The sequence below is a fragment of the Poeciliopsis prolifica genome, unplaced genomic scaffold (assembly GCF_027474105.1).
Source record: "Poeciliopsis prolifica strain line A6 unplaced genomic scaffold, Auburn_PproV2 SCAFFOLD179, whole genome shotgun sequence".
NCBI lineage: Eukaryota > Metazoa > Chordata > Actinopteri > Cyprinodontiformes > Poeciliidae > Poeciliopsis > Poeciliopsis prolifica.
Window position 1 is genome coordinate 86,937 of NW_026562554.1, and position 19,040 is coordinate 105,976.

The window sequence follows — 19,040 nt, forward strand, 5'->3', positions numbered from 1 at the left end:
AGCTGTTCTTCGTTAACGTGACATAAATAGGTTATAATGATTTTCATTTAGTCAGGACTGACACAAGCCACATGCATTGCAGATAGATTGTAGTGAGGAATTGATTAATGACTGGTTTCAAAGTTAGTGAACTGGACTTATTATTTTGTGCCCATTGTTGGACACAACACGGTTCGATCAAACCTTTATATCTAGGATTTCTGTCGGCTAATGTGTCTCTGAGGTTTTGATAAAGAGTCAACAATTCGCGACATAATGTGTGCTGGGCATTACACTAAGGAAGTAAGGAAGGGAGGGTGTTAGCAGAATCAGTTTTCGGCACAGCGTTCAGCGTGACATCAAGAAACTCGCACCGGTTTGGCTTTCGTGTTGTTCTCCCTTTGTTTGGAGGACACACCCTTTTATTGTACAGAAGTGTGTTCAATTAGACAGGTCACGTGATGTGACACACAATAATCCAATAATGAGAAAAAAACAACAACAACAACAACAACAAATGAGAGCACAAAAACATTCATAATGTCAACAGAGGGTCAGTGGAGTGGAGCCATTTTTCATTCAGTGTAAGAGAACCAACAGTAAGGTAAAAAGGCAGGAAGAAATGATATAGACGATAATTGAAATGAGGTTGATAGTTTTAATTTATTGTGTGATCAATTGATTTATCGTTTATCGCGACAGGCCTATATCGGAAATACTTCTACGGCTTTTCACCAGTGTGAATCCTCATGTGCTTAGTTAAATGGTGTTTATGAGTAAAACGTTTTCCACAGTTCACACATAAAAACGGCTTTTCACCAGTGTGAATCATCATGTGTCGAGTTAAATCCCGTTGTTGACTAAAACTTTTTCCACAGTTCACACATGAAAACGGCTTTTCACCAGTGTGAATCCTCATGTGCTGAGTTAAACAAAGTTTATGTCTAAAACTTTTTCCACAGGTCACACATGAAAACGGCTTTTCACCAGTGTGAATCCTCATGTGCTGAGTTAATGCCTTTTTTTGACTAAAACTTTTTCCACAGTTCACACATGAAAACGGCTTTTCACCAGTGTGAATCCTCATGTGCCGAGTTAAATCCTGTTTTTGACGAAACTTTTTCCACAGTTCACACATGAAAACGGCTTTTCACCAGTGTGAATCCTCATGTGCTCAGATAAATTCTGTTTATGACTAAAACTTTTTCCACAGTTCACACATGAAAACGGCTTTTCACCAGTGTGAATCATCATGTGCAGAGTTAAATTCTGTTTACGACTAAAATTTTTTCCACAGTTCACACATGAAAAAGGCTTTTCACCAGTGTGAATCCTCATGTGAGCATCAAAAACAGATTTGAAAGTAAAATACTTTTTACAAATGACACATGAAAAAGGTTTCCTTCTTTCCTGATTTTGGTTCTCAGTTTCATCAGGCTTTTTTAAGATGTCTTGGTTCCTGTTTAGTTCTGATTCAGTTTGGTATGTTTGATCATCAACAGGAACCACCATGCAGGTATCAGTCTCCTGTTTTAATTCAATCAGTTCTTCACCCTGACTGCAGTAAACTTCTTTCTCTTCCTCTTTTATCTGCAGGTGTTCTAGATCCTCCTGTTCTTCTTTTATCTGATGATCTTCTGGCTCTTCCTGTTCTTGTTTCACCTGCAGAGGTTCAAACTCATCCTGGTCCAGAGTGGATCTCCTCTCCTGGTTATAAACGTTACATTGCAGGCAATCTGCAGAAGAAACAGACAAAAAGAGTAATTGTTAACTTACTGAATTAAATAGGAGAATTCATTCAACATTAAAACAGTTCCTTTGTTACTTGCTTTTCTAAGTTAGACAGGAAGAACTGTGGGTCCATTTCCTGTAAGTATGGGGACTGGTAAAGGACCAGCATGCACTGGTTGGGCCTGTGGGTTTTGACCAGAGCAGGAGAAGAAACAATGAAAAGTAGTGATGGTGAGATGAAGCTTCATGAAGCTCTGAGGAACTCCATCCCATCATGGACTCATGAGCCGATGCACCGCGGTGCTTCATATGCTCCACTGTGACATCAAGTGGACAATATATGTAAAATAGGCAACGTGAAAACAACACGAAGCCTTACAATGAATAAACAAGTAAAAGATGTTTGTGATTCTGATTAATCTGTTTGTATGAAACAATGGCTGCATCAAAAAGGAAACTAGAAACAAATAGAAAACAGAGAGTTGTGATTGGCTTGTTATTCGCTGTTTCACCAGGGGCAACGATTTATTACTAAAAATAAAAACTTTAACTGTATTCTGGTTTAGGTGAATTCTCTGTTTTATGTGCTTCATTAAAATCCTCCTGGATTACTCGACAGATCACTAATGAAAAGTTTATTTTTATTATTGCTTGTTAAACTGGAGAAATAAACTATAAAAGGAATCTTCAAGTTTTTTGGACATTGAACTTCTTTTATCTACGTATGAAGCAAACAATCGCCACAACAATTTATTTATTACAAATTATTACATTTTACAGCTTCTAACACCGCTATTATTAGTTTATGCTGCTTTCTTTACTAACCTCGCGCTGCATTGTTCACATTTCTCCCGTTTTCAAAAGAAAGACTCAGTAGTTAAAGGAGGAAGAGCCATAAAAAGGTCATTTTCTCTCCATAAATCAGCCATTCTCATTGTGATGTCTGCGTTCATTTACCTGCTAACAAAACATTTATCCGAGAAAAGAGCGTTTACTAAAATGATCCTCACGCAGAAAGGTGCAGACATTTAGACCTTAACCTGCATCCAAACGCTGCTGTTTCCTACCTATTCGGTGTAAGATGATCTGGGGAGTCCGGGAGAAATCAAGCAGTCTGCGCTGATCATCCATCTCTTCCTCCGACTGGACGATGATTTCTTTAAACTCTGTCAATGTTTCTGCAGTTCACTGCTCGCTGATTCACTGGTTTAAGCTGGACTGGAGATATTTATTAGAGAAACACTCAAACGTTCAACAAAACAGACCACGTGCCGTCCTCTCTGTCTTCGTCGTCGTCGTCGTCGTCTGCTTCTTCTTCTTTGGAGTTTTATGACTGTCGTTCATTCATTTCATCGCATTACCGCCACCTTGTGGATCCTACGATCATTATATCTACAGATTTCTCATAAAGTGCCAGTTCTCTTTGGCAGTGGCGGAGCCAGAGGGGTGGCCGGGGTGGCACTTGCCACCCAACAGAGCCCTGGCCACCCCTACTGCCACCCCACTGGAAATTGTAATTTTAAAATATAATACTTATGAGATCGGCAAAGATTTGTCAGGAAAACTGTAATTTCCGACTGTCCCTGAAGGCAGCTCGATGCCCGACGCTGTTCATTGGTCAAACTGACATGTGGGTCCTGCTTGATCCAAAACTCATTTAGAGTTACACCGCCAAGGAGTTTTGCAGGTATTTCCAACATTTTACCGCTCAGCGGTAACCGCTGTTACCTTCCTAATGAGAGGCGGCACTTGTCATAAATTTCTAAAAAGAAAAAAAAAAAAAAAGGTTTTACAAACCATGCGTAGTGCCTCGTTTATTATATTAGCCATGCTAGTGCTGATAGATGGTGTTTTACACAGATTCTTTTAACATGTTTTAGTGACATTCTGCCCTGTAATGTTTTATATCTCCCAGCTCTTGCTTGAAATGTGTGTGGTAAGAATATGTGAAAAACCATTAAGTATTATAATGATTAAATGTAAGTAGGCTATGTCATATGAAAGCTTTGAATTATAACCTCACTAGTTATATTAATTAATTTGAATTAATGTATTTTTAATTTAGTATTTTAGCTAGCTACAGAAAACTAAAAACTATAGTTTAAATAATAGTTAAAATAGTGTTTTCTCTGCCAAACAGTCATGGAGTCTAAATACCAGGCTGTCTTATTTTGTGTAGAGCCCAAAAGAAGAGAAAAGAGAATATCTCCCTGTTCTTCTTAAAGAGGCAAAAACCAGAGCCAGACCAGGACCAGACAGAACCCTGCAGCAGTGACCAGGACCAGACAGAACCGTGCAGCAGTGACCAGGACCAGACAGAACCCTGCAGCAGTGACCAGGACCAGACAGAACCCTGCAGCAGTGACCAGGACCAGACAGAACCCTGCAGCAGTGACCAGGGCCAGACAGAACCCTGCAGCAGTGACCAGGGCCAGACAGAACCCTGCAGCAGTGACCAGGGCCAGACAGAACCCTGCAGCAGTGACCAGGACCAGTGACCAACCTGGAGAATCCAGCCAGGAGACTCCAGGCCCAAGTGTATCACCAGTGGGTTAGAGGCTGTGACAGAGAGTTATTAAGTATTAAAATCCAATAAGCCTAATTCTAAAGGTTAGTGTAACCTGGTTGAATTTATATGTTGTTATAATTACTCAAAATGTTTTTCTTTGGTTATTTGTATGGGTTCCTACCTGACTGAAAATCTCTGTTATTGTTTTAACTGTGTTACTTTAAGAACGGAAGCCCCTCCCCTTTTGTTTCTTCCTCTGTGGTATTGCCTTTAAAATGTTTGCGTCCCTTAGACCCTCCCCTTTTGTCATGTTGTCCTGTGGGAGAGGTGTGTATTATTTATTTTGTATCTAAATACATCCAGTTTATTTATAGATTTATTAAGTTAATTTCTGTTATGTACTTTTGTTTATGTAGGGCTTGGAGCGGGCAGCCTGTAACACGGCTATTTCCTATTTGTTATTCTTGTCAGGTATGTTGTATAGAAAGGTTTATTTTGCATATTTAACATGTTGTGAGCTAAGACCCGCCCTTTTGTCATGTTGTCCTGTGGGAGAGGGCTTGGAGTGGGCAGCCTGTAACACGGCTATTTCCTATTTGTTATTCTTGTCAGAATAAACCCTTTTAAAGGTGAACCACGGCCTTGAAAAAGAGTCTAGCTCCGCCACCGACCCGCCCTAGCTTCGAAGTTGTTCATTTTATTTAGTATTTTTATTTATACTTTTTAATCTCCAAGTGGCGAACTTTCTATTATTTGATACGGGAAGCGCTCCTGTACCTCCAATATATGTGCCGTTTGTTTACCGCACTTTTCCAGCCGTTGCTAAAATGTAGTCAAGTGTTTTTCCGAGCCACCTTTACATGCAACACAAGACGCTTTCACGAAGACGTGTTGCTGTGCAGAGGTGGACACTGGTGCGTTAGAGTCTTGGCACAAAACCAATTAACGACAAAAAATCTTTGCACAGTTGCTTTTTTTCTAAACAAATAGAGGAAGTAAAGTAGCTGTTTGCTAATATATAGTAGCTAACATATATATATATATATATATATATATATATATATATATATATATATATATATATATATATATATATATATATATATATATATATATATAAAACAGGAGACTGATACCTGCATGGTGGCTCCTGTTGATGATCAAACATACCAAACTGAATCAGAACCAAATGGGAACCAAGACATCTTAAAAAAGCCTGATGAAACTGAAAACCAACATCATGAAAGAAGGAAACCTTTTTCATAAAAAGTACATATATATATATATATATATATATATATATATATATATATATATATATATATATATATATATATATATATATATATATGTTAAACTAGTTAAGAACAATTGGTTACAATTATGGGAGTAACACTGAACTTTTCACTTTTACTAACAGTAGTAGTCCTAATAATACTTACTAGTGGAAGTAGTAATATTATGAGCTATTGATACTTATGCTTGGTTGATTTTGTATCAAGAAATAGACTTAAGTGATTGGAAACAGATTCTTAGACTTCTGCAACATGTGAGCATACGTTTATGCAAATCTGAGCATAGTTGCTTAGCATTTTCTACATGTTAGTATTTACATAATTAGTTTTTTTTTTGTATTGACAAACACAAAGTTGTTTATGTATTTATATTAAATGAAAGGCCAATTTACGGTGGCACCCCAAAATCAGCAAAATTCCTCTGGAGCTGGGTTTGACTGTGACTGTTTTTGCAGAGTTCACCAGTGGAGTGGAAAGTGGGATCTCCTGTCCTGCATTCAGTCGTTCACAATGCACTTCCCAAGATTCTTGTTTGGAGGTGGAGAATTTGTATTGGTGATATTTGGGCGATTGAGACTGGAAAAAACACAGTTAGTTGTTAAAATAATGAACAATTGAGCAACAATCTATGGCATTAATATAACAATGAGCTGATACCAGGTTGGAAAATTGCAGTTGCTCCTTTAACTGTACAGCCATCAATATTCTGTACAGTTTCTGAGTTTTACTCAGAAAACAATTGACAGTGAGCAACTGTTGTGAAAAAATGTGATCTAGTTTCTTCAGAATATGCTTTTGCTTTTATTGTTGATCTCTCAGTTTTCATCGAGAACGATGAAAGAATTATACAATGTCTCTTGAATGTATTGCTATTCCCTTTGTCAGAGGTTGTGAAAAAAAAATCAAAACTTCACCTCGTTCTTTTTTTAATTTGTACTTTTCTTATTATCTACAGGATTCAGATGCCATGTCAGACTTTATCCAGGTTCCTGTTGGGTTATTGACTGTTATGCTACAATAAGTATATCATTTTGTTAAAATAAAACATTGAATCTTGTGAACTTAAAATCTTTAGTTGTGGTTTCTTAATTTATGTAAGGCAATCTGTTTCATAGATTCTGCTCAGTAAACTGTACTGTTCATGTAAGTTGGACTAACTTGATGTAATTGAGTTAAGAGGATCATTTGCTTGCTATTTTGAAGTTGAAACAACTTCACTTAAGTTAAATTAACTTGACACAATTAAGTTAATACAACAAGGTCTGAAGTACATGTTAAGTAAACAAAATGTAAGAACAGCAGTTCAACTTAAATAGCAATTGGTTCAAGAAATGCACCAAAATGACTGAGAAAAACTGGAATACCAAAAAGAAAGGCATGCCCATTTATTGAAGATAACCACAGATCCTTTGTACAAACAAAAAACAATAAATGAATTTAAGAGTGGAATAGCTTTTAAATAAGTAATCATATTGGTTATTAAAATGTCAAATAAATGACAAACAGTTTTAATCTCAGTTTAAAAACAAAACTTGTGTTTCAATTTTAAGGTTAAATGCAAACTAAAATTTTTTTTTTACTGGAAATGTCCAAGTCCCGCCAAAACCAGATTATTTTACAACAATCATGCTATTAAAACTTCTGGTCAATGAGGTTACTAATCATCAAATGATCACAGTTGATCTTTTCCACAAACTAGAAAGTTAGAGGTCTTTAATATGTGTGAGTTCCTGAGGGAAAAGTTAATTTGAAATTTGAAACAAGAAAGTCCTCCTTTCATTCTGGTTTTTATCCAAATGATTTTACAGTGAACTTTAACATCATACATAAAAAATACTTCTCAAATTACGACTACTTTTCCTTCTTAAGTGATGCATTTAGGGAGTGTTTTCTTAAAAAGTTATTACAAGGTGACTAAGTACCTTTTACTCAAGTATGTTTTAGATGACTTACTTGGACTACAGCAGATTTTTATTTAACTAAGCACATGGGCTTTCATGTGCTTAGTTAAAGCATGCCTCCGACTGAAACCTTTTCCACAAGCTGAGCATGAAAAAGGCTTCTCACCTGTGTGAATTGTCATGTGATCAGTTAAGCTACATTTTTGATTGAAACCTTTTCCACAAGTCAGACACTGAAAAGGCCTCTCGCCTGTGTGAATCAGCATGTGACGAGTTAAAATACCCTTTTGACTGAAACATTTTCCACAGGTCTCACACGAAAAAGGCTTTTCACCTGTGTGAATCATCATGTGACTTGTTAAATTCTGTTTCTGAGCAAAACTTTTTCCACAGTTCACACAAATATAAGGCTTCAACACCGAGTGACTCCTCATGTGAAGATTCACAGAATATTGATCAACAAACCGTTTACCACAGGTCTTACATTGGAAAGGCTTCTCACCTGTGTGCCTTCTCACGTGAATAATCAAAGAACCTTTTGAAATAAAATGTTTGCCACAGGTAATACACTGGAATTGCTTTTCACCTGTGTGAGCTTTCATGTGAACAGTTAGATTACTTCTTCTACTGAAACTCCTTCCACACTTGACACACAGAAATGGTTTTTCACCTGTATGAACTCTCATGTGGACAGTTAAGTCACTATTACAACTGAAACCTTTTCCACAGTTCACACATAGAAGAGGTTTCTCGCCTGTGTGGTCTGACATGTGACAATTTAATTTATCTTTCCGGCTGAAACGCTTCCTAGTTGAGACAGGCCTCTCACATGTCTTTTTACTCACGTCACTACTTTGAGGAAGATTTTCAGGACCTTTTTGCTTTGAACTGTCACCATACCCTCTGGTTTTCTGATGCCTCTTCTGTTTCTTCTCTTCATCTCTTTTTGCTTCGAAGTTGTTATCATTGCTTCTTTCCTGGTTTTGGTTCTCAGCTTCTGCAGCTTCCTGAAAGATGGTTCGAGTCCTGTGTGGTTCTGGTTCAGTCTGACATGTTTGCTCATAACATGCATCAGCCTCCTGTTTCAATGCAAGTTGTTCTTCACCCTGACTGTAGTAAACTTCGTCCTCTTCCACTTTTATCTGCAAATAATCAAGCTCCTCCTGCTCTTCTTTGATTTGCTGATACTCTGTCTTTTCATCTTCCTGCTTCACCTGCAGAGATTCCAATTCCTCCTGGTCTGGAGTGAAGCTCCTCTCCTGTTTACATGGCTTATCAATGTTATGCTGCAGGTGGTCTGGACAATAAAACAGATAAAAATAGGAATTGTTAACTTCATCGAAGAAATCGTTTAAGACAGAAATCAACATGTAAAAAACTCAGGCGTGTAAACAGACAGATCCGCTGTCCGTCTGTCATCCAGGTGTTTCGTACCTGTTCGGTTTAAGGCCGTCCGGGTAAAATCCATCTCTTCCTCGGTCTTGATGACAATTTCTTTAAACTCTGTGAATGTTTCTTCAGTATGAGTTATAAGCTCTCGACGAAGCTCTACTGAAGACATTGTTTTCAGCTATCACTTCCGCTTTGTATTCTTCTTCCTCTTCTTCTTCAGGGTTTTATGACTGTCGGCATCAACATTGCCGCTTTACCGCCACCCTCTGGATCATATGAGAATCACATCGAAATGTTTCTTAGGACGTCTTCAACTTTATCTTTCTAAAACTCTGTAAATCCATGGTTAATGTTCTCTGACTCATATTTCCGACATTTTGCAAACCAGTAGGATACCAGTAAGATATTCTCATTGTAGACTTACTTATCTCCTCTTCTTTCTGACGCCCTTCAAATTCTCGTTTTCCTTTGTCAGGAAGGTAACAACGCGCAATTTCCCAATTCAGGAGAGAGTTACAGAAAAAAAAGTCTAATGGAAATGTCTAGAAATATATGCTTGATATATTATGACACCTTCTTCAACCATTTAACGTTGAACGTCAAATCATTAGGGAAAACTAAACCCATTATTACTGATACTTCTCATCCTTTGTTGAGTTCCAGTTTCTGCCTTCTGGCATCAGGCAGACCTCCTAGTAAGAAAAGTAACAGACACAAGCACTCTTTTGTTCCTACAGACACATCTATGTTTAATGCAGGACAAGTTAGAGGGACCTGCACCTGATTTGGTGTTTGTGGCAACTGTCAGTCATTGATGAAATACACTGGTGTGCTTTTTCCATCATGTATTGATTGGTATTTTATGTCCTTTTTATGTATGTTTTGGTTTTGTTTTTATTTTTGAATCTTTGATATGTTGTCTTTTAGTCATTTGTACTTGCTGTAACATCAATTGCCCATTTGGGATACAAAAAAATCTGAATCGAGAGACTATTTATTTATTTATTTATTTATTTATTTATTTATTTATTTATTTATTTATTTATTTATTTATTTATTATTTATTTATTATTTATTTATTTATTTATTTGCGCACACGTTCCTGTCCACACTCCAAGCCAGTTGGTGGCGATGATGCATCACCTCATCGTTGTTTGCCAAGAAGAAGAGGAAACGGTTCAGAGAGCGGAAGCTGCCCACTGCGCATGTGTACTTTCTACAGATTACAGTGAGTAAAATGTGTCTTTTTGTAACTTTTGGCGTAAATATGCCTACTTAGCTTTGACCCTGTCTGTGTTTCTGGTACCATCTGGCATCAGACAGCTGTTCGTCGTTAATTCCGCCTATTTGAGATTCATCTTCGGCGCCATAAATGTTGTTTTCCCAACATTTACGGAAAACAAGCTGGTTAGCGTAAGCTAGCTAACTGCTGGTCGCTAATGCTCGCAGGTGAAAGTAGTTGGTGACTGAGAACAGGCTGGATTATCCTCCAGGATTACATACATACGTTAAGACCAGGGTGTTCAACGAAACCCGAAAATAAAATGGAAATTAACCGTCAGTCTTTCGTCATTTGTCTTTTAATCGTATTAATCCTGCTACTAGGAAGTTCGAGGCTAATTTCAGTCAAAATGGTGATTTCTGTCTCGTAGGGAGTCGTGATAACCGACTCGACTTGTTTACAAATTAAACTTCTAACAATGGTGTGAGTCTCTGTGACACGTCTGACCTGTTATTCGACTTTTTGCCGCTGCTGATGCCCATTATCGATACTTGATCAGTTGTAAGGACATCGTGATGATATAAAAGTGAGAAAAAGATTGGTGGTTATTTTTCTAAAAAAAAAATTCAGCAATTGTGTCACGACTTTTAAATTTTTTTCATGTTACTGGCAAATCTAATTAGGATTAAAAATCTCGTTTAAAAGTGATCTGGGGTCAATAAGTTGTCACGCTCAACGTCTCCATGGCAACAGAACCTGACGTCCACCGTCATGAGATAAATCAGAAATACGTACAAAACATAAATAATACGCAATAAACCAAGTGAAATGACAGTGACGTTCATCTGATGGCTTTTTATGTGATCATTGTTTTTATTTGAGTTTAATATTTTTAAGGTTTTTGACACATGGTTGGATTTTTATTTATTTTTGCCAAAATCTGTTTTTTCAAATAGAAATTGAGTAAAAAAGGTTGGCACTTCTAATATCATGTACTGCACTTCAATGTACTGTGCAACTTGAAATGTTTGCATAAGCAATTTGGAGATGAAGTCATTGAAATCAGACATTAGATTTAAAAAAAATAAAGTTAATTGAAAGAAGTTGATCAAGTAGAACAGATTTTGTTGAAGCAAATATAGGAGAATATTGTCTGATTGTTGAATATGTATTTTTCAAACTTTCTTTTTCATCTTTTGCTGTTATTTAGCTTATGTTTGTTTGGTAAGATGGAGGTTTTGCTTCCAGTTGCTGTTTTTTAACTTAAAAAAACAAATTAATAATCAAATTGTAAATCATTGAGCTCATTTGAATTTATCACATGATTGATTATAGTGACGGGGTTAAAAAGCAGAACCTTTAGGTTCTAATGATGTGATGGTCTGATTCTGTGGCGTTGATGCTTCTAAGTTTGAGTTTGACTTGTGTTCTTTCCTAGCAGAAATAATGGAGCAGGCAGAACAAAAACAGGGAGGAGCGAATGAAGAGGAAGTAGGAGGAGGAAGAGAACTGGATCAGAAGACCAGGATGAAGAGAAGACATGAGGAAGAGGAGGCTGAGGAAGAAACTTCCCCCAATAAGAAGCTGGTAGGCTCACTGACTTACCCTTGTCACCGTCTTCTGTAGGGCAGCAACTAATTCTATTGATGAATGGGATGAAATAAATTGGTATATTTTATAGACATTACATTTAACTGCTTATGCCTTTTTATACAATATTAAAGATACATGAAATTGTCCAAATATGCAATTCAGTTCCTTTTTAAAATAAAAGTTTTACTGGCTAAAATGAAATCTTTTGTGAATTAGAATCAGGTGAATATGAAAAATGTTTTGAAGAGTTTTGGGTAAAACAATTACAGACAAAGATGTTTTTTTTTTCTCAAAAAAAAAAAGATGTTACTTTGCACAGTCATGGCTTAATTTCTATCCTTAATATGTTGTTTTTCTCTCGAAAATAGCCCCTAAGAAAATGCAATAATGTAACATTATTTTAATGAATTTGAACCCGGTGAAGCTAAAACTGCCAGTTGAGGGGTTTTGGCTTAAACATATTTACAAACAAATATGTTTTTATCTTAAATTTAAAATATTTATACATATATTGAACAGTTTTTGCTTCAGTACTGATCTGAGTCTTGTTTTCATCAGAAAATTGTCTGTTTTTGACTTTGTATAATCCAGTTAATAATTATTTCAATAATTTATTCATCACATTAATCGTTTCAATCCTAATCTTCTGTGGCTATTCCATGCCTTGCAGTTAAAGTGTCCCACAGCAGTTATTGATCTATTATCGATCATCCAGGTGAGCGATCATGGTGAAAAGGTGGCGAGTCACTACAACACGCTACAGGAAGTCGGACTGGTGGTTCGAAGTCAAAGCAGGATCTTCTACATGAGGAACTTCAACAACTGGATGAAGAGTGTTCTGATTGGTAAGTGATCAATGATCAATACTGTCTGGCTAATGAAATAGTCTTATGACGGCCCCACAAAAACAAATACTGCTCTTTAAAGCCACTTTGTAATCATAAAAATGTGACTTTTATCACTAAAATGCACACAATAACTGCATAAAATCATATTTTCACCATTTATTGCTATTTATTGATACACCTTTCTTGAAAAAGCAGTGAAGAAAAATAGTAAAAAAATAACAATCGGGACAATTTTAAGACTTCTCAAACATCAAATGGAAATGGATTAACAATATGACAAATGCCCGATTCTCGTTTTCCCCTTTATTTTTGTAAAGAACTCAAACATTATGTGCAAAACTAACAACCTCGTCCAAAATCTCCCTTTTAAAAATGCTTCGGTTTAACTGAACAAAAACGTATCACAAAAAACTAGTAAAAAATAAAAGCTTATTCACATTTCCATAATAATTAGGACTCTTTGTTGTTTTTTATGTATTCCGTCTTTTACAGAAATCTCAGTTGGAGTCATGACTGATTAGATCAACCAGGCACTGATAAAACATACAGAACAGTTTTAAATTATTTCATAAAATGTCCTGGTCCTTAGCCTTGCACTAAGCTTCGATTTATTTATTCCTGGATCCTGTCTGAATCTTTTGCATCGTGGAAACCACAGGTGTTTATTTTCCTTCTTCTCCGCTAACAGGGGAGATCCTGGACCAGGTGCGAAGCGCAGGGAGCAGGAATGTGTCTGTGTTGGACCTGGGCTGTGGAAAAGGAGGAGACTTGTTGAAGTGGAGAAGAGGAGGCATCAGTCACATCGTCTGTGCAGGTAACCACTCTTCACAGACTGACCTCTGACCTCTGGTCTGACTTTAGTCCCAAAATGGCAAGACAATCTTCCCCTCGGTGGTTTCACCTCTGGAAAATTATTTAATCTGTACATTTGGAAACAAAAATTTGTGACCACCACGACTTTTGACCTTGTTTTAAATGAACATGTGTAAAAATCCTCAGAATAAATTCTGTTTATACTGCAGCAAGGCTGCAACTGACAGTTATATTAATCAATTATCCTATTATTACTCCGACAATCGATTTAATCGGATAAAAACATTGGCACATTCTGTAGATTATTTTTATTAAACTATTTAAATCTTTCAGGTTTATGCTATAATATGTTGTTCATTTTCTAAATCAGTCTTACATAAATTCAAGCAATGTCTAACTCATTCAAGATTAAGACTCTGTAAAGTAACAAGACCTTTACAACATAAGGAAAATAATACTGTGCAGTTATTATTAAAAAAAACATTCAGACAAAAAGTGATGTGCAGCCCAGTAGGAGCATGTAGAGAACTAAATTCATTAATATATTGCATAAAAATCAACAGACTATTTAACAGGAGGGTCAAAAGTGCAAATAAAAGCAGAGTTATAAAGACTCAGTGGTGGTTAAAATGTTTTAGCTTCCTGATAGCAGGAGGGATCTGAAGGAACGCTACTTTGTACCTTGAGGATGTCCTTATTCCCACTTTCATCAGTTTGTTTCTGTTTTGTTTTCTCTCAGATATAGCTGAAGTGTCCGTGGATCAGTGCCGGACTCGGTACGAAGAGATGAAAAGAAAAAGTCATTCCAATGAGAAAATCTTCAGCGCTCAGTTCATCACCTCCGACTGTTCGAAGGTAGATCTGTCCATCTGTGCAGATGTGATTGGTTGAAAATGTTAATAGAAGCAGTAATAAGACCAGTTTCCCTTTTCGTGACCTGCTGGTGCAGGAGGTTTTGTCGGACAGGCTGGACGACCCTGAGCTGATGTTCGACATCTGCAGCTGTCAGTTTGTGTATCATTACTCGTTCGAGAGCGAGCAGAAGGCGGACATGATGCTGAGAAACGCCTGTGAGCGTCTCAAACCCGGAGGCTTCTTCATCGGAACCACGCCAGACGCCTACGAGCTGGTGTAAGAGCAGCGACTCCTCCATCCACTGTACTGCATGTGTAACGTTTAGTTTTTGTCTTTATTGTTCTTTTTATGCTTCTAGTAAACGTCTGGAGGCGTCAGACTCCCTGTCATTTGGAAACGAAGTCTTCAAAGTTTCCTTTCAGTCCAAAGGTTCCTATCCACTGTTTGGATGTCAGTACCACTTCAGCCTCGAGGGCGTGGTCGATGTTCCGGAGTTTCTGGTCTACTTTCCTCTTTTTGAACAGTAAGATTTAACTATTATTGAAATCAACACAAGAAAAAGCATATATTTGTCTTCTAAATTCCCTGTAACGCTTCTTTCTCGTGAGTATTTGCTCAGCTGAACTCTGCTCTGATCCATTGCAGTGGTTTCATGCGACGACACACTGAATTTTCTCGTTTCGGATCGCTCCGTCTCGCTCTCTCTGAATTGTCTCACCAGCCGTGAAGCAGAGAAATGTTGCGTTACTCTCAATGTCGTCAGTTCCCACAAGCTCCAAATACGCTATAAAGTAGAATATCCGGTCAACTGCACTGCAAAAACACAAAATCCTACCAACTTTTTATGCCTGGTTTCTACTGCAAATACATTTGAACACCTGAAGTGAGACAAAGCTAACTTAAAAGTAACTTTTCAGCAAGATAGACAAGCTTTTTTTTAAAGTAAATGTCTTTAATATTGATTTAAAAAGCAGTCGTTCCACTGGCAGAATTTTTTTTCACTTATTTCAAAATCAACTGGCAGTTAATTTTACATACAACATGACATTTCCTCATATTATAGGTGAAATAATCTGCCGGTGGAACGAGAACTTTCTCTTCGATATTAAGGAATTATTGACTTAAAGCACATATTTCTTAATGAAGCGTTACTTGTAAGTTAGTTTTGTCGTATCTCAAGTGTACAAAGATGTTTGCACTAGAAACTAGGATAAAAATACATGTTAAGATTTTGTGTTTGTAGTCGACACGCAGGATATCCCAGCCTAAATGTTGACCAGTTGCATCTCTATGAATTGGATCCTTCCAGGCGGAGCTGTCTGCACAGATTGCAGGATTTTTTTTTTGACAGTAGCAGAATCTCGACAAAGTTTTGCACACATTTCAAATGGAAACGCAGTTAGAAACACCAGAAATGCACTTTCTTCATCGACTCAACTTTCCTCATATTGACCTCAACTTTAAAAGATATAAACCCCCAGAGAATCAGTGACCGGCGGTCTTCTGACGTCACGTTTTCGTCTTCTCGCCTCGGCCCGCTGAGCAGAGAGTATCCAATGGAGTATCCAATGGATTGGAGCTGAGTTGTTACTCATGGAAAAGCTGCTTCAGATTTCTATGCATACTGTCAAACTTGCGTTCCAGCATGGCAAAGCGGTACAACATGCGTCTGGTGCTGAAGCAGAGGTTCTCGGAGTTCTTTGAGGAAAAGGTGAAAAAGGAGAGTCACCGCAGCCTCATGATGAAGATGATGGCTCTGGAGGTAAAACTTCTGTAAATCTCAACACAAATGACAGGAAAACCTTCCTAAAAATTATGACGATTCTAATAATTGTGACAGAAAGCTAGAATGTTTTTCTTAAACTACTTTTTTTTTCTACAAATTAAACAGGTTCTTTTGTGTTTGCTTTAAAAATGAGGAACAACATTCCTCAGACATTTATAGAAACAGGAGCAGTTCCTGCTCATGCAGGACTCGCTTCCAGTCTGTACAGAGACGTCAAATGACAGCAACAAACAGAAACGTCGGATTTTATGTTTAATAAAACGTCAGACTGATTTGTGTCTGGCTAATTCAGATGATCTGATGCCATTTGTCCGTATTCAAATAAGGTTCCTGGATTAAAAGACCTTTATTTTTAGATAAATGTAAATCTTGTTTAAGTGCTGTTGTTTGTTGGAAGAAGAAACTGTTCTTGTTGAGCAAAAAAAAAAAGAACTTTTTTTTATTTCATCCATTTACTGCTGGAAAATGAAGAAACTTCACCAATAAGTTTTATTTTATTTTTGTGTTTTTCAAATAAGTGTCTTTCCTTGTATGGCAAGTCCTTAATGAGCTTTTTTTCTGCAAATTTTACAGAAGAAAATTAGCAAAAACAAAAATCTTTGTGAAAAATTACTGCGGAAGAAAACAAAAAAAACAAATATTTATATATATATACAAAAATATAAAAATTAAGTATTACGGTGTCTTTAAAAAAAATTTTTTTTATGCTGAACATTTGCCAGTCATTTTTATTTTATTTTATTTGTTTCCATCTTTAGGTTTTAAAACGAAGAAAAAAAGTTTTGCATAAAAGATGATTGATTTATTCTATGGGATGAAGATATTTCTAGAAAATTAGATCAATATATAGACATAAAAATGAATCAGTTTTCAACCCTCCGACAAGAAACAAAAAATAAAAAACAAAAATATAATTTTCAGTTTTTCAAAGAAAAATGAAGACTTTGTTCTCTGTTTTTTCTCCTGTCGTTTCCGTTGTGCTGCTTCAGCCTTTTCCCTGTGACGATGGAGGTCAGCAGGCTGCCGACAACAAGGAGCAGTACTGCCATGCTAAAGAGCACTGCGGCAGACCTGGAGTCAGACTGCCAGTGGTGAGTTGCCTTCAGCTCTCAACTCCTCCAATAATCCTGATTTAACTCTGTTTTCTGTGTGAACAGGGAACCCTGAGCAAATCTGAGTGGGACGCGACCAGTAAGTTCGATTATATCACATTTTGTTTTCTGATCAAGAAACGTAACGAAAGGTCAAAATTGTTTTCATAAAGCCGACGTCTGAGCAGAATAATGACTCCCTCTTGTTTTTTTTGCAGGTATCTACTTGGTGTTCGTGTTTCAGAAAATGTCCTGATACTCAAAAGCAAAATTCTCCGCCTCACAAACTTACCTCACCTGTTACTCGGCTTATCTGTACAGTTTCTTTTTTTCTGTTGTCATATTTGAATTTTTTTTTTATAAAAATGTAAACCTGCTGGAGAAATTAAGCTGGAAAGAAAATAATAAATCAGTTGTTCAGTCCTATTTATTTTATTTTTTATGTGATGCTGGTTAGAATTGTTGTACGCAAAAGTCACATCAGAAAAAAAACGTTTGGAAAGCAATAATTGTCGACTGATGAAATGTAAGAATCTTGTCTTTGTTATGGAGCCTATGCAATATTTAACCGCAATGCGCTGAACAACGACCTAAACGCCATAAGAGAAAAACATGACAGTGTGCTGAAGGCAAAGTGCCTGAAAGAGCAGGAGCTTCTTAAAGAGACAGAGACCCAATTTCAAGACTGCATTTTTACCACACCATACAAAAGCAATAACTTTACATTTAAAAAAGATTTTAACTTACTCTTTTTTTACAACACATCACCTCGGAGCCGTTTACTTTCTTAAAGTCCCACCACAAGATGTTTAGGGTTGGACTTTGACTGGGCCCTTACAGAACCATATGTCTTTATTTTTTACTTTCCTCGATTTGATGGCTCTGGAGAACATTTAGCATCTACGTCCCCAAGTCATCACACCGCCACCACCGAGCTTAAGGTTGGTCTGAGATTTTAGGTGTTTATTCAAACCTCTGCCTCTTTTAACTACAAACTTCACAAGAGCTTTTGCGCCATTTGTTGCTCACTTAATTCATCAGTGCTGAATTTTATGGTTTACAACTGTTGATCAGCAGCCGTTACAGCGCTAAATTCCCATTGGCTTTCATCATGAATAAATATTTAATGTTTTAATAAGCTGGGAAGGTGAAAATCCATTTGTTGGTTTTCCTACATACAGGTGAATCTGAATCAGAATATCCTCCAACACTTTGACTAATTCAATTTAAAAAGCGAAACTTGGTTATTTCTGCTACTTTTACTTATTTTGTCTGCCATGTTTTCCTTCCACTCAACTTTCCATCAATGTATTTGTAATTTTATACTGGAGAACTGCCAGTTCAGCAGCAGTCTCCATGGTCATATATAACATTTTGCTTTAAATATTGCTTTTCCTGAACTTTGCCGGGTTTATGGTGTTATAATTAAATGAAAAAATAAATTAAACTTTGCATAAAGAAATTACATTTTCTTTTCTGAGTCACTTAAACAAATCAACTTTCAGCAATATTCTAATTTATGGAGATAAATTTGAAACAAAGTTCTGGCTGAGCAACATGGTGCTTTTAACAATATTATACTGACCCCTAGTGGTAGATTACGTGTTTTTTTTTATTTTATCTTGAAAATCCCAATTAGTGGGGAAAAACATGCATGACCGCTTGAGCCACAAAATCTTCTTATAAATATTTTTTATGAGTAGTTTTATTTATTAACAAAAACTGCTGTACTGACTAAACTTCTGCAGTTTAATGAATGTCGTCTGTCTTGTTTAGTTCAAAACAAGGAAGTCTTGATTACCTGAAAATGACAGAGACATTTTTGTGATGCGAATAACAGGAATGTTTCATGTGAGTCTAAAAGTACTCAGACATTTTTGTGCCTGCGGTTACTTACTGTAAGTGTTTTCTGATAACGCGGAAATATAGTTTCATTGAAAGCATTTTTCACGCAGCTTATGACGTATTTTTAACCCTAAATCAAAGCTTATCGCATTATTGGTGCATATTTATTAATTATGTTGA

General features: G+C 36.7%; 2 protein-coding genes and 1 pseudogene across 3 annotated transcripts; 1 reads left to right on the forward strand and 2 right to left on the reverse strand.

Moving 5' to 3' along the window:
• Nucleotides 1-368: 368 nt before the first annotated feature.
• On the reverse strand, nucleotides 369-2,861 carry LOC129356566 (gastrula zinc finger protein XlCGF8.2DB-like; annotated as a pseudogene).
• Nucleotides 2,862-6,907: 4,046 nt separating this feature from the next.
• Nucleotides 6,908-9,047, reverse strand: LOC129356564 (zinc finger protein OZF-like). Its single transcript, XM_055026147.1, has 2 exons — nucleotides 8,850-9,047; nucleotides 6,908-8,712 (listed from the first exon to the last, which is right to left on the reverse strand). Exons 1-2 carry the CDS (start codon nucleotides 8,974-8,976, stop codon nucleotides 7,490-7,492), a joined length of 1,350 nt encoding a protein of 449 aa, XP_054882122.1. The 5' UTR covers nucleotides 8,977-9,047; the 3' UTR covers nucleotides 6,908-7,489.
• Nucleotides 9,048-9,949: 902 nt separating this feature from the next.
• LOC129356565 (mRNA cap guanine-N7 methyltransferase-like) lies at nucleotides 9,950-17,441 on the forward strand. Of its 2 annotated transcripts, none has more exons than XM_055026149.1 (11): nucleotides 9,950-10,035; nucleotides 11,468-11,616; nucleotides 12,338-12,467; nucleotides 13,159-13,284; nucleotides 14,023-14,138; nucleotides 14,233-14,414; nucleotides 14,497-14,661; nucleotides 15,783-15,900; nucleotides 16,914-17,015; nucleotides 17,082-17,115; nucleotides 17,234-17,441. In XM_055026149.1, exons 2-11 carry the CDS (start codon nucleotides 11,476-11,478, stop codon nucleotides 17,269-17,271), a joined length of 1,152 nt encoding a protein of 383 aa, XP_054882124.1. In that variant the 5' UTR covers nucleotides 9,950-10,035; nucleotides 11,468-11,475; the 3' UTR covers nucleotides 17,272-17,441. The 2 variants fall into 2 exon arrangements, with proteins under 2 accessions (XP_054882124.1, XP_054882125.1); XM_055026150.1 differs by having other exon boundaries at nucleotides 9,957-10,035; nucleotides 11,471-11,616.
• Nucleotides 17,442-19,040: the final 1,599 nt, after the last annotated feature.

Coding starts and splice junctions, on each gene's coding strand:
- LOC129356564 (XM_055026147.1), bottom strand. CDS start 8,976: ATGTCTTCAGTAGAGCTTCGTCGAGAGCTTATAACTCATACTGAAGAA. Junction 8,713..8,849: donor GACGGCCTTAAACCGAACAG/GTACGAAACACC, acceptor TTTATTGTCCAG/ACCACCTGCAGCATAACATT.
- LOC129356565 (XM_055026149.1), top strand. CDS start 11,476: ATGGAGCAGGCAGAACAAAAACAGGGAGGAGCGAATGAAGAGGAAGTA. Junction 13,285..14,022: donor CAGTCACATCGTCTGTGCAG/GTAACCACTCTT, acceptor GTTTTCTCTCAG/ATATAGCTGAAGTGTCCGTG. Junction 14,662..15,782: donor TACTTTCCTCTTTTTGAACA/GTAAGATTTAAC, acceptor CTTGCGTTCCAG/CATGGCAAAGCGGTACAACA.